General features: G+C 41.7%; 1 protein-coding gene across 1 annotated transcript in view; it reads left to right on the forward strand.

Moving 5' to 3' along the window:
* LOC126160018 (sodium/hydrogen exchanger 9B2-like) overlaps positions 1-16,150 on the forward strand; it is a 193,157-nt gene that overhangs the window by 162,559 nt on the left and 14,448 nt on the right. The window contains exon 12 of the mRNA XM_049916828.1: positions 14,658-14,759. Coding sequence (XP_049772785.1) covers positions 14,658-14,759 — 102 coding nt within the window. The remainder of the gene's footprint in view (positions 1-14,657; positions 14,760-16,150) is intronic.

The raw sequence follows: 16,150 nt of genomic DNA on the forward strand, positions 1-16,150 counted from the left end.
TGTTGCACGTGCATATACAGGGTGACCCAATGCTCTAATTCACGAAAAACTTAACACGCATGCCTGAAATGACGTTGGGTTTCATTGAAGTCAAAAACCATCGTAAAAACTGATCAAAAGAGGGCGCTTGACAGCAACGTCAATGACGCCACATGAGAATGATGTATAAAACGAGCTGTAGTTAGAGAGGAAGTCGGATCATCCCTAGTCTGGCTAATAAACGCCTGCTGGAAAATGCTATGGGGGATAGTGCTCCACACCATATTGCTAAACGTGTGAAAGATCTCTTGTGCATGTCTTTTGGTGAGGATCTCGTTCTGGGCCGACAGGCCATCATGCTTGGTTTCCCAGGTCCCAAGACCTCAGTCCATACGATTATTGGTTGTGAGGTTATCTGATATCGCAAGTTTACCGCGAACTTCCAATGCTAAAAAACAACATCCAACCACAATATGATGTAAGTGCTGTCCGCACTGTTGTCCGTCGACCACAGGTGTCTTTAATGGATGATGGCCAATATGTTGAACATTTTTTACGAAGAACGTCGCCTTTTCTAAAAATCAATTGTTATGCGTATTATTGCTTTTGCGTCGTATGAAGCGTCATACGTTGATCATATACTGCATTTTTTTGGTTTCACTGAAAACCAATGTCATTTCAAGCATTTATGTCAACTTTTATCTCTCTACCTACATTATTCCGTGAAGTACCGAGTTTTCAAATATTAACGGACTTTTGGGTCACCCTGCACATCGCCCGTCCGAAAAGATCGGAGACTGGTTTTATTCCTGATGCGTAAGCGACGTCAGCGCACTAATTGTGGTGACAGCTTGAACTATCCACTGTAAACAACTGATGTGCATTCGACCCGTCAGTTCTGTGCAGGCAGTGGTAAGTAGCGGACATGCGGTTGCAGTGTGTCAACGTTGCTTTGTCATAAATGGCAATGGAACAACATATATAAATCAAGTGCTCAAAACATTCCGGAGAATGTTTTGAGGAAGAGAAATGTGTGTGCAAAGTTTGTCCAGTACATCTTGACTCCCGAATAATACCGCGTGGACGCCTGCTGCCACTTGTGCAAAACCCAGACGCGTCTCTTTTGGAAGCGATCTTCACGGGTGATGAGACTTGGTGTTATCAGTAGGAACCTACCACAAAATTACAAAGCGCAAATATTCTTATGAAGGGTCAACGCGTTGCTGACATATTCATCATTGAAGCCAATGTGACATGGGAGTTGAATAAAGCCTCCAAAGAAGGAATTTCGTGACAATTTCACATAGTTGTATGAACGTTTTGTACGTAGTATTCAAGTGAGGGGAGACTATGTACGGGGTGTTTCAAATTCATGTTACATGCTTTTAGAGGCTGTAGAGGGGGCTTAGTAAATCAAGTTTTACGTAGGGACCCATGTCCGGAAATGTCATCCAATGGTGCTAAAGAGTCTCAAAGATATAGGCCCCGAGGCCCGTAAATGTATGTACATGCAGGGCGAGCCTGTCATTATGTTCAAAACAAGGATGACGGAGAACGATAAATGTACCAATTTGTCCCTGTATCGGAAACGAACGAGTAGAAAGTTATAAGTGTAAACCGTTCTGATACCTTTGACAGTGGAATGCGTGTACAGGAACTGTTGTTGCTAAGATTGTAGCCTAGAGAAGTTTCAGTAGTGGTGGTATGGAGCAAAGCAAGGAAACAATGTCTAATAAACACGGGCTCTAAAATGCGTACCTTAAGATCTATGAGCACTTGTTCAGTAGAGAAGATGTGTTTCACACTATCGAAGATAAACAAGTGGTCCTCAGTTATGCATTTTATAGCCCATGTTAACTAGGCATTTTTCTTTGTCTTGGTCCATCTTCGTCGTCTTCGACCTCTCAAACTTCCATACCCTGCATTTTTAGCAACAGAAGTAGCTGTACATGTGTTTCTCAGTCAGAGGTATCAGAATGATTCCGCTTGTAACTTTCTACTCGTTTGTTTCAGAACCAGAGACCCTTACCTAAAAATTATACACTGATCCGTCTTCATCATCCTTGGAAGCTTGTAACATCATCAGGGAATCACCCCATATTTACATACATTTACAGGCACCGACTCCTACAACTTTCACGCTCTGTAGCGTCGTTGGACGAAGTTTCCGGACGTGGGTTCCCAGGTGAAATATGATCTACTAAGTCCCCTGAAAACCTCTAGAAGCGTGTAACATGTATACAACACCTGAAGCATTAAAACCACCGTGTTAACTTTTCGCTATTTTGTATTGATAAAGCCTCGAAACTTTTTGGACTTACTGGGTATCTTAGCAATGAATTAACAAAATTACCTTTTCAACTTATCCGAGAGTATTATTCGAGCGAAAAGTGGAGTCAAACGTGGAATTTCAATGAAGTGATGAAAACGCATCGGAATAGAGCAGTATGCATGCATGAAAAGGCATCACGTGCACATGTTACATAATTTTTGGTGCATTCTTACTGCAGTTGTCCAAATCAAAAGCCACGGTGATCACTTTATCCAGATCTTTGCCACAAGCTGTTCCATTCAACTGTGCTTTAATCACTTCATTTAAATTTGAGAAATGACGCCATTCCACTGGTCTGTACAAATAAAGATCGAAATAAATTCGCTGAATGCGAATAACTTTGCATCACCTGTATTAAGGTGCCGGACCGGGATTCGAACCCGGATTTACCGCGAATGGTGAGCGGTCGGATTAATTTTTTTAAACTCATTTTGTTCGTAATTGATCGTTGTATTTGTTCAGGGCGGACGTCCTATGACACTTGTTCGAGTTGATCGTTGATAAATTAATTCAGTTCTTTTTATTACAGAGGGCGGCTAACCCTCTGACCGAACACGCTGAGCTACCGTCCCGGCGTGTTAGGCTATCTGTGCATGCCTTCCGGACCGACCCAAACGTCCATAAGCACACTGTCTACAGCCCTATAAATACAACTCAGTGGAATGAAGTCGCCCCCCAAATTTATGGTGGTGGTGGTAAGTTCCTACGGGACCAAACTGCTGAGGTCCGTAGGGTTACACACTACTTAATCTAACTCAAACCAACTTACGCTAAGCACAACACACACACCCATGCCAGAGGGAGGACTCGAACCTCCGGCGGAGGGAGCCGCGTGAACCGTGTCAAAGCGGCTGACACCGCGCGGAGACCCCGCGCGGCTCAAACTTACGGAGACTGTGGTGCGCACCCAGAGCATTTATGTATTATATGGCACACATCCCACAGCAAAGCAAATGTTAGAAAACAACTTGTGGTGCTCTGAATTGTATCGAGCAGCATTGTACACGAGATATATGAAATGTAATACACCCATTTAGTCAACTACAACTCATTTGAATACAATTAACGGGAATCTTTAAGTAGCAGAAAGTATCTTATTGTAATCATCAATTTTCCGAAAATTACAGAAAAACTAATTACTACACTTGTGTAACTATCAGATAATAATCACGTTGAAATGTTTAGTGCTAAAATGGGAAATTATCAAAATTCGATTACTTCATAAAACGTGAAAATTAATTTTTTGGGATAGATTTCTGGCTAACTGATGCACTGATGTTTCTATAAACACTCAAATCACATTCATTGTAATTAATTCTGTAATTACGAGTTCGAGAATTTTCTGTCGTTAACAAACTATTATTTCGATCATTTGGTCAAAACGAGATTATGTAAAATCTGAACCCTAAAAATCTATTTCCGCTTTATGTAAAGTACGTCAAAATATGTTAACATCAAAATTCCTTTTTAAATTAACGATATATTAATTATTTTGTGTCAAGTATGGTTAGTCATATTTCTCAAGCAGAATTTCGATACTAAATTTGATAGGCAACTTTAGAAATCACATTTTGTTATAATCAGTTATCTTCAAATTTGGAACTGTATGTCCTTATGAAACAACTGAATTTAATAGTAACACAATTAATGTGACTTTGTTGAACAATACTTTCAAAGAACTTGTACTGTTAAGAAACTATATAAGCAGCGAACCTAAGGGCTGGAGTGTGGCAGAAGAGTGGTAGTTGTTTTAAGTTAGTTCGAGTACATGATCTGTAAAATCAGTTTCTTTGAGCTGTGCTTTGTACGAATGTCCTGGAACAATATAAACATTAACACAAAATGCAAATTATGTGTTGGTGTTAATTATTTTCACATTGACTCCTGGGATTTCTGCAGTGAAGTAATTAATATTGCGCACCCTAATTAACATTGAACTGGTGGAGAAAAGTCGTCGAAACCAACAAGATAAGGGCACACTCCAAGGATTTCACTGAACTTAAACAGTTTCGTAATCTACGAGTATGTTAATTGACCTTTTATTAGCTAGTACCTGGTAAAAAGCGTGTGTTAGAATATCTACCATGTTTCACTGTCACACGATGATTTCCGCCAACACTGGACCTCCGCGATTAGCTGCACTTTAATTAGAACCACCCTGTATGTGGTCGGCTGGCTCACTTGACTCCCCACTAACAAAGTAAAAGAAGTACTGGAGCCTCTCCACTCCCGCACTTGGTTGGTGATCATCATCAAACAATCTATTGTCACCTTTGGAAAAAGGTTAACATTCTATGAAGAAACGACAGGATGCGGACTTCCGATGTCCATACGATTGGATGTGATCACTCATTGATATGGTACCTTTTAACATATAGTACGTAGAGTCATGTGAAGAGTAGCAGTTTAAGGTGGAGGGAACAAAACTACCACGACAAATCGTCGGAAAAATATCACATCGGCATTCCGGACGGATGGTACGGCTCTTCGTGTCTTGCCTTGGTTATGCTTTCATCTACATCTATATGACTACTCTGCAATTCACAATTAAGCGGCTGTCAAAGGATTCATCGAACTACCTCCAAGCTATTTCTCTGACGTTCCACACTTGAACAGCGGGGGGAAAGCTTAAATCTTCCTGTGCAAGTTTTGATTTCTCTTATTTTATCACAATGATCATTCCTCCCTACGTAGGTGGGCGCTGGGAGATATTCTCGAATTCGGAGAAGAAAGCTGGTGATTGGAATTTCGTGAGAAAATCCTACCGCAACGGAACACGCCTTTGTTTTAATAGTTGTCATCCCTATTTGTGTACCATACCCATAGCTTTCTCTACCATGTTTCCCGATGATACAAAACGAGCTGCCCTTCTTTGAAGTTTTTCGATGTCCTCCGCAATCCTGTCTGATGTGGATCGCACACCACACGGCAGTATTCCAGAAGAGGACGGACGAGCGTAGTGTAGGCACTCCCTTTAGTGAATCTGTTGCATCTTCTATGTTTTCTATCAATAAATCGCAGTCTTTGGTTCGCTTTCCCCTCAGCATGATCTATTGTATGTGATCGTTCCAATTTAAGTTATTCGTAATGGTGATCCATAAGTATTTAGTTGAACTTACAGCCTCTTAGATTTGTGTAAGTTATCGTGTAAGAGAAATTCAGGGGATTCCTTTTAGTATTCACGTGGATGAATTCACGCTTTTCATTATTTGGAGTGAACTGCCACTTTGCCCACAGTGCATGTATTTCGTCTAAATCTGTTACAATTGGTTTTGATGATCTGATGACTTTATAAGACGTTAAATGACAGCATCAGCTACAAACAGTCTAAGACGGCTTGTCAGATTGTCTCCCAAACCACTTATATAGACCAAAAAGGCACGCAGTTTGATTAAATGTCGACGAATCCTCGCTCGTGATGAACGACGACAAGAGCGTTCTGGAAACCTAGAAATATGAAATATATTTGAGAGCCCCTGTCGATAGCACTCGTTACTTCATGTGAATAAAGAGTTAGCTATGCTTGCCAAGAACGATATTTTCTGAACCCGTGCTATCTGTCAATAAATCGTTGTCCTCAAGGTAATTCATAATGTTCGAACACAGTATATCTTCCAAAATCCTACTGCAAATCGACGTTTGATATGGATGTGTAATTCAGTGGATTACTTCTGATTCCTTTCTCGAGTTTTGGCGTGATCTGCGTAACTTTCAAATCTTTAGGTACAGGTCTTCCGTCGAACGAGTGATTGTGATTTAAGCTGCTTCACTACACTGAGGATGTCTACGTGTAAGTTACACAGGTTGGCAGTCGTTCTTGAGGCGAATTCTGGAATTTGACTCCATCTTCTTCAGTGACTGAATTTCAGAAAATCGTGTTTAGTAGCTCTGCTCTAGTGGGACTGTCATCAGCAACATCACCATTGCTGTCGTGCAGTGAAGGTACTGACTGTGTCTTGCTGCTGGTTTACTTTACATATGACGAGAACCTCTTCGGATTTTCTGCTAGATTTCGAAACCTGTGATTGTGATGGTAATTTTTTCAGGTTTAGTAGGCTTATTCGAATGTGTGACGAGTTGAATACCTCCAGGATGAACCCAGCAAACCCCTCGAAGTTTGACAACACTACCGCCCCATTCATACACAAAAAGTCGTCGCCCCCTGGCAACCGGCATTGATGCAACCCCCAGTACGTCGCTTTCCGCTCAAGACTCGACAGCACCAGCTCATACATTTGGCTGTGACAGACAACTTGCGATATTCATATAACTACTCAAGATTATCCTGAGCTCTGACTGATACTTGCGACAACGATAGAAGGGAGCTTACAACTTTGTGCAAGAAATGACTCCCAATCGACATCTGAAGAAGATGTAGTAAATATTGCCTATTGAGGTTAGTAATTAGTTACTGTTTCAAAAAAAAAAGTTCTGAACAATCACCCCTGTATCCAACAATATTTTATGTGATTAAAGTTACTGAGTTAACACCTGCGTAATTATCGTGGTCTCAGGTGTTGAGCACTGGAATAAACCGGAGTCACAGAGAAGACAGCCTGGCGAGCCGACGTCTGCAGGTGTCCTGCTCAGCAGATGTGAGTGAACGGCGTTCCTCAACTGCGGCGGTGGAGTCTGTCCGCCGCTGGCAGCTGCAGCAGTTTCACAAATCCTGGCAACCGCCCGCCTTCCGAGAAAGCCCCCCCTCCAGCGTCTGTTCCACCACCTTACCCACTCCAACAAACATCCTGATTGGTGGTTCTTCACAATACGCTTTCACTTAAGTACATTTACTCTTTATGTGGCTCAGTTTCTTACAAAAAATGTGTGTGTTTCTTCTTCACCTAAATAAATTATTACAGTGGTGACTCTTCATGCTAGAGGTCTGCATCTAGCGCTTATACTCGCTCGAATTCCGCCTTTCATGTAGTTCCGCAGATGTCAGTGCGGCAGCGTTGGACGCGGAGCGCAGCTGCACTGGCCTTCCATCATCACGCTCGTTCGAGCGTACTGTGCTCGCATTGCCCGACTGTCTAGTTATTCGATCGCTGCTCAGTCTCCCTCTGCAGGATCACGGCGCGTGAACGTGAGACGAAGGAGGGTACGAAAGCGAAACTTGTTGCGAAAGAATACATCATGATTGCAAAAGACGGTGATAGAAACATCGTCTGGGAAAGATTTTCTGCAGGTGACTCATAAGGGTGGAAATCATGCGTGCCTCATGTCAGGTGGTCCGCTCTCCTGTCTTGCAGGTCCACGAACACACACCTGCAAGCACACGTCTGCAGAACAGAACAAAGCGTGAGTTCGAAAAATTCCGGTTTCAGTTAAGGCTACTGTAACTAAAAAAGTGTGTAGAAATGTCTGCCAGAGATCTTCGTTCAGTTACGTTAAAACAATATGGAGACAATCGAACTTTATGTCAGGAGCTTGCAAACATTGGTTCAGAATTGTAGCATGTTGACATCTCCAAAATTTTACCTCAACCTACGCCAACGTCTCAAAAATGAAATCGACAGGAAGTGCAAAATGGCTAAGCAGGGATGGCTAGAGGACAAATGTAAGGATGTAGAGGCTTGTCTCACTAGGGGTAAGATAGATACTGCCTACAGGAAAATTAAAGAGACCTTTGGAGAGAAGAGAACCACTTGTATGAATATCAAGAGCTCAGATGGCAACCCAGTTCTAAGCAAAGAAGGGAAAGCAGAAAGGTGGAAGGAGTTTATAGAGGGTTTATACAAGGGCGATGTACTTGAGGACAATATTATGGAAATGGAAGAGGATGTAGATGAAGATGAAATGGGAGATAAGATACTGCGTGAAGAGTTTGACAGAGCACTGAAAGACCTGAGTCAAAACAAGGCCCCGGGAGTAGACAACATTCCATTAGAACTACTGATGGCCTCGGGAGAGCCAGTCATGACAAAACTCTACCATCTGGTGAGCACGATGTATGAGACAGGCGAAATACCCTCAGACTTTAAGAAGAATATAATAATTCCAATCCCAAAGAAAGCAGGTGTTGACAGATGTGAAAGTTACCGAACTATCAGTTTAATAAGTCACAGCTGCAAAATACTAACGCGAATTCTTTACAGACGAATTGAAAAACTGGTAGAAGCCGACCTCGGGGAAGATCAGTTTGGATTCCGTAGAAATGTTGGAACACGTGAGGCAATACTAACCTTACGACTTATCTTGGAAGAAAGATTAAGGAAAGGCAAACCTACGTTTCTAGCATTTGTAGACTTAGAGAAAGCTTTTGACAATGTTGACTGGAATACTCTCTTTCAAATTCTGAAGGTGGCAGGGGTAAAATACAGGGAGCGAAAGGCTATTTACAATTTGTACAGAAACCAGATGGCAGTTATAAGAGTCGAGGGGCATGAAAGGGAAGCAGTGGTTGGGAAGGGAGTGAGACAGGGTTGTAGCCTCTCCCCGATGTTATTCAATCTGTATATTGAGCAAGCAGTAAAGGAAACAAAAGAAAAATTCGGAGTAGGTATTAAAATTCATGGAGAAGAAGTAAAAACTTTGAGGTTCGCCGATGACATTGTAATACTGTCAGAGACAGCAAAGGACTTGGAAGAGCAGTTGAACGGAATGGACAGTGTCTTGAAAGGAGGATATAAGATGAACATCAACAAAAGCAAAACGAGGATAATGGAATGTAGTCAAATTAAGTCGGGTGATGGTGAGGGAATTAGATTAGGAAATGAGACACTTAAAGTAGTAAAGGAGTTTTGCTATTTAGGGAGTAAAATAACCGATGATGGTCGAAGTAGAGAGGATATAAAATGTAGACTGGCAATGGCAAGGAAAGCGTTTCTCAAGAAGAGAAATTTGTTAACATCGAATATAGATTTAGGTGTCAGGAAGTCGTTTCTGAAAGTATTTGTATGGAGTGTAGCCATGTATGGAAGTGAGACATGGACGATAACTAGTTTGGACAAGAAGAGAATAGAAGCTTTCGAAATGTGGTGCTACAGAAGAATGCTGAAGATAAGGTGGGTAGATCACGTAACTAATGAGGAGGTATTGAATAGGATTGGGGAAAAGAGAAGTTTGTGGCACAACTTGACTAGAAGAAGGGATCGGTTGGTAGGACATGTTCTGAGGCATCGAGGGATCACAAATTTAGCATTGGAGGGCAGCGTGGAGGGTAAAAATCGTAGAGGGAGACCAAGAGATCAATACACTAAGCAGATTCAGAAGGATGTAGGTTGCAGTAGGTACTGGGAGATGAAGAAGCTTGCACAGGATAGAGTAGCATGGAGAGCTGCATCAAACCAGTCTCAGGACTGAAGACCACAACAACAACAACGCCAGTATCACGAAACATTGAAAGACAAGCCGATGAAATACAGATGAGCACGATGCACAGCATTCTGTAGTCATGAATGCGTGCGCATGTATAGGGGATATGTGGACCGAAACATTTTGGAGAAAGTGTTACCTACTTATTACTGCTTACTTTGATCCTCAAGAGTAGGCACACCGACGTATGGTATTGTTGACTACTCATTTTTCTGACAAGAAAAACCTTAAGAATTTGTTAAGAAGCGCATTGTGGAAACATTATTTAACTTCGGAGAAAATCCACAGCGTCTTAGTAAGTTTTTGTTTGTCACTGAATGAGGCGTAGAGACATTCAACACATTGCAATCGTTTCGCCATTACTCAGATTTTTATCACAGTCTTCAAACACACTTTCGATGACGAGTACTTGAAAAGCGAAGTTGCAGTGATTTGTTCCACGACTTATGCTACCAAAGATACTGATTCTTGAAGAAAACTGACGACGTGAATTCATTACAGACAAACTTGAAGCAAGAAACAGACTAGGCGAACTGCTTGTTTACAAAACTACAATCTGTAGTTAGACAGCACGATAAAAACATGGGATTGCTTGCGGAGAAGGTATATCTGAACAACTTACTGGTTACGACACCAACACTGCAAAAGAGCACGAGACATTTTTAGAGCCATTGAAATATGCAACAACACTGCTGGAAGGCTCGAAATATACTGCAATTCACCTTATTTTCTTATGGATGCATAAAATGAAAAGTCATTGTGACGCTGACCTGATGACGTAGAGGTACTGTTTCTTGTTTAATATGCACGCTGCGTGTCCAACAAATGAAACTCGTACTTTTCTGATAAACGTCATATTCAGTATCACTCGTATTTTGGCAGTACAATTTAACTGCCGTATTATAGTCTACGAACTTTAAGTATTACGAGCGCTGAAAGAGGTGAAAGCATTCGGTCGTTGTGCAACGCAATCTGACTATCAAAAATCCCTGCAAAAGAATGGCCCTGAGTAACATTAAACTATACCTTTCAGAAATCACTTACCTCACAAAAATCTTCGTTACTCGAACTACTGCAATACAGCAAGCGCCACTACTGCCAGCCAAATAAAAGATTCAAACTACTGAAAGCACTAACTACTGATAGGGATAGTTAGCAAATGAAAGATTTTAATAGAGAACAAACAATGTATTTACCTTAATATTCATAATTGACATCCAGTATTACAAATTATCAAAACTCCGCCATCTCCTTCCACACATCCACCACTGCTGGCGGCTCATCTCTAACTGCGCAACGCTACGCGCTGTTAACATCCAGCTGCCCCTCTACAATGGCAGACAACAATGCAAACTAGACACAGACTGCACACAGCACAGCCAGTGATTTTCATACAGAGAGCGCTACGTGGCGGCGGCGTTACCAATATAAGAACCTAAACAGCCTACTTACAAGCTTACACAGTGCCTTGTTGGAAACTTGGATCTATGGCTTCGTGGGGTCTGCGCCACACTCGAACCCTACCATCAGCTCTTATCAACTGAAATCGGAACTCATTTGACCAGGCCACGGTTTTTCAGTCGTCTAGGGGCCAACCGATGTGGCCACGGGTCTAGGAGAGGCTCTGCAGGCGGCGTCGTGCTATCATGCTGCCATACCCCATTAACGCCATATTTCACCGCACTGTCCTAAAAGATATGTTCCTCGTACGCCCCACATTGATTTCTGCAGTTATTTGGCGAAGTGTTGCTTGTCTGTTAGCACTGACAACTCTACGCAAGCGCCGCTGCTGTCGGTCGTTAAGTGAAGGCCCTCGGCCACTGAGTTGTCCGTGGTGAGAGAAGTGTGAAATGTGATATTTTCGGCATATTCTTGACAGTGTGAATCTCAGAATGTTGAATTCTCTAATGATTTCCAAAAAGGAATGTACCAGCTACTATTCCGAGTTCAACGTCTGTTAATTCCCGTCGTGCGGGCATAATCACGCCGGAAACCTTTTCACATGAACCAACTGAGTACAAATGACAGCTCCGCCAATGCACTATCATTTTATACATTGTGTACGCGATACTACCGCTATCTGCATATGCTCATGTCGCTATCCCATGACATTTTCCACTTCAGTGTTTTGTGTTAACCACAGCGCTACCTCGGCCATACCACGTTCTAAGACATTTCGTATCAAACACTACAGTTCTTGTGAAGGCAAAGATGTATATTATAGAAGCCACCGATATACGTCACCTACTCAGAAAGATAGGGCATGTCCAGCGGATGAGAAACAACAAACTTCCCTGACAAAAATTTTGTAAAGTGGACACAAGTAGAAATCCCGTGGTGCTCCTCTGAATCTCCATAAGGATCAATTCAAGAAGAATCTAAAGAGTCTAAACAATGATACGAGTAACTGGTGCTCCACAGCAGAAAATCGTACACGCTGGCGCACAACTATTTCAGCTGTCGTCTCACATTTTGAACAGGAAGGTGGAGGCAGAGAAATGAAAAACTTCAAAGATGCAAACTTTTCAAGGCCCAGCCACACCCTCCACCTTCTATTATGTGTAATGTATGTGGCTGCAAGTTTCATGCCAGGATGGATCTGCTGCCGGCCGGGGTGGCCGAGCGGTTCTAGGCGCTACAGTCTGGAACCGTGCGACCGCTACGGTCGCAGGTTCGAATCCTGCCTCGGACATGGATGTGTGTGATGTCCTTAGGTTAGTTAGGTTTAAGTAGTTCTAAGTTCTAGGGGTCTGATGACCTTAGAAGTTAAGTCCCATAGTGCTCAGAGCCATTTGAACCATTTGATTGATCTGCTAAGCCATCAAAAGCCTCTCCGCACCAGAATTGCAATGCAGTAAAGGAAATGCAGGAGAAAAATGATAACACGGGTACCAGTACCAGCCGACGACGAAGACGACCGCGCTTGGCCTCCTTACCTAATGCCGTGGTCTGCTGTGGTCTGGTGCAGGAGACTCTGAAACTTCTTTATTTAAATTTGTGACTCTGTGCTTAAATTTCTGAATGACTGAGAAGATGAAACTTCTACGTTATTTGATTCTGAAACAGCTGAGTAAACCTGAACGTACTGAGCCTACTTTCTCTTTACTTTTTCTTAGCATGTCAACACTGACCCACAATATTCTAGCGCAACGCAATCTGACTGTTCAAAAAAATTACAGCCTGACTTCAAATAATTCATTCCAAAGAATGGCCTTGACTAAAAAGAAATCTTAACAATAACCTATACATTTCATTGAGCACTTACCTCACAAAAATCTTCATTACGCGAACTAGTGCAATACAGCAAGCGTTAGTACTGCCAGCTAAATAAATGATTCTAACTACTAAAGCCAATAACTACTAATAGGCATGTGGTTAGCAAAGGAAAGATTGTGATGCAAACCAAATCATGTATTTTTTACCTTAATAATGTGACATTCAGTTCAAACACGAACATAAATCGTCATTGACATCCAGTACAAAGAAATATAATCATGAATAATTGTCAATCTCCAAGTCGGATACTTCCAGATCGTTAGCCTACGCTAACACTTCAGGTCTCTACCCTCCATCAACGCTAAAGTCACATTTGACATCCATCACTGCAGACTGTTCACCTCCAACTGCCCAACAGTACCTCCGTCACTGCTGGCGAGTAACTTCCAACTGCCCAACACTACTGGCGACTAACTTCCAATAACGAGGCTAACCAGCCAAAGAGTCTCTTACAAAGAAGGCGCAGTCAGAGATCCAACGCAAAGCGCTACACAGCGCTGCCAACTCAGAAGCAGCCCACTTACAACTCGAAGTCTGCTTTAAGTTATCAAAAGAGTGATGATTACGTGAATGGCTCACCGTGACACACGTTTTTGAACGGGTCTTGAAGGGAGGAAATCGATTACTGAATAAAAAATATAGGTTGCTACTTAACAAATAGGTACGGCTGTTTCTGTCTTCGTAACGAAGAAAGTTACAAGAAAGAAAAATCATGGTTGGTTTTTGTCCCACCCCTTTGGTAGCTAAACAACATTTCCTTCATATTTTTTTTATTTTGGTTTTGGATAAAAAGTTTTTTGGGCTGCTCGATGTATGTTCAGATGTATGTGAAATCTTATGGGACTTAACTGCTAAGGTCATCAGTCCCTAAGCTTACACACTACTTAACTTAAACTATCCGAAGGACAAACACACATCCATGCCCGAGGGAGGACTCGAACCTCCGCCGGGAACAGCCGCACAGCCCATGACTGCAGCGCCACAGACCGCTCGGCTTATCCCGCGTGGCAGGCTGCTCGAGATAAATGTGACACCTTGAATATTGTTTCGAGCAAATGTTTAGTTTTTTTGTCGAATAATACCTCAATTATTACTCTTGCGAATCTGACAATCATAACTATCTGTTACAAGGTATTGTTTCTTCAATTACTTGTGTTTCGTTAACTTTCAAACATAGACTGTGCTCAAATACAGAGTTTTACAACTAAGCGACTTTCATGGCTTGTAGGATAGATCCTCCTATTAAAAAATTATTCTCGTGTGGTTTTAGCCGCTTGTAGTGTAGTATTCCTCTTGTTAGATTAATTATTACAGCGCTTCTCTCCGTGGTTCCACGAATTTGTGTATATTTTCTGATGATTCTTTAGCTACTGCACTCAATATTTAAAAATTTGTGCCGTGCGGAGTGGCGGTTAGAGGCGCTATGTCACGGATTGCGAGACCCCTCCCGCCGGAGGTTCGAGTCCTCCCTCGAGCATGGGTGTGTGTGGTGTTCTTAGCATAAGTTAGTTTATGTAGTGTGTAAGTCTAGTGGCCGATGACCTCATCAGTTTGGTCCCTTAGGAGTTCACACACATTTGAACATTTTTAAAATTTAGTACAACCTGTGGAAAAATTAGATCGTACAACAATTTAAAAGTGGTATGCACGAGAAACAATAATATAATTAATCATACATATGATAGTGATGTACTCACAGTATGATATGTGTTTATGTTCACCACATTTATAGAGATTTACTTTTATTCTGTTTCAGTTACGTATTTTGGTGACGATTCTCGTGGGATTCGGTAGCAAGCTCAATAACAAAGAAAAGATTTTTGTTGCTCTGGCCTGCATGGCTAAAGCCACAGTGCAGGTAGGTGTACTGCTGCGTATACAACTGCTAATATTCATCCAGAGTGTAGCTAAGGATATTGATTTGTGCCGTGGAAATAGCTCTGAGAATAGAAATATGATGTACAGCATGGCTCCTGCCAGTCACATTTTAACTTAAGTAGCTGCGTAGTCATACTGCCTATGGGTCATGTATATTTATACCATTTGGCTTCGTAATACGTCGTTTCGATGAAACACCAAACCTACGCCTATTTTAGATTCCACACCGGAATACATAGATCCTCTAGGCTGCTTACTTTTGACTGTAGTGGGTTTTTGTTTGTTTGTCATCATACTCGACGGCTTTGATGCCATCCTTCGTACCTTCATAATTTGTGCTAACCTCTTCATCCTTGCATATCTACTATACCCAACATCCTCGAATGTTCTACTTTATTATCTTGTGTTCACTCGTGCAATATCTCCTCCCTTCTACTACTTCTCGCATAGCCTACTCCTGGGAGGCTCTACACATATGCCACAAACCTGACTCATCTTCTGATAATGGTTTTCAAAAGAATTCTTCCCTCATCAGTTCCTTACAGTGCCTGTTTCTCTCGTACTTCATCCACCCGTAGATTTTTTTAACATCCTAATCGACTATCTCATTCCAGATGTTTCCAATTTCTTCTTCTCTTGTGTTGTAACACTTTCAGAAACATTCAAAATTCCACGTCACCATTTGGTACCAGTGGAACACTTTTACTGACGAAATTTTCTTCGCCCTTTCCAATATATCTGAGATGTATTTCATGCTTCGGCCGTTTAACATAATGTCGTTTCCTAGATAGCAGATTTCATTCATGTCTGCTACTATTCCTTTGCCAGTTTTAAGGGTTACCAAATTCCTTTTCTCCTTACTTTAATATTTATCACTGTCATCTTTTATATTTGTGTGTCTTCAACAATGTTCTATATTAAGGAGTGTGTCCTCTCCATTCAACATTATTTTCAAGTCCTTCTTTTGGGCACGCGGGTAATAGTATTTGTTTCCGTTCCCCTTGCACCTGTATCCCTAGTCCGAACTTTTTTTTCGACTTCCTTCGCCTTGCATTCCCCGTGAAAATCAGGAAACAGTGGCGCCTAGATGAATCTTCTTTAAAAAGAACTTGTTTTTTTTTCACTGTTTTATGCCTATATGTTTTACTTGAGTATTGTAAATTACGCGTGTGGCACTGTATTTTCTGCAGGAAGCTTTTAAAATCTTATTCTCCCCAATATTTTTGACGGGTCCCATTAGGTCCACAAATGCCTCGAATAGTCTTAATTTTTCTTTTTCTTTTCATTACTAAGCGCAATATCGTAATTGCTTCTCTTGTCTCTTTTTCTGTCAAACTCAATTCACACAGTATTTCCTCAGTCTTTAGCTCT

This window comes from Schistocerca cancellata, chromosome 2 (assembly GCF_023864275.1).
Source record: "Schistocerca cancellata isolate TAMUIC-IGC-003103 chromosome 2, iqSchCanc2.1, whole genome shotgun sequence".
NCBI lineage: Eukaryota > Metazoa > Arthropoda > Insecta > Orthoptera > Acrididae > Schistocerca > Schistocerca cancellata.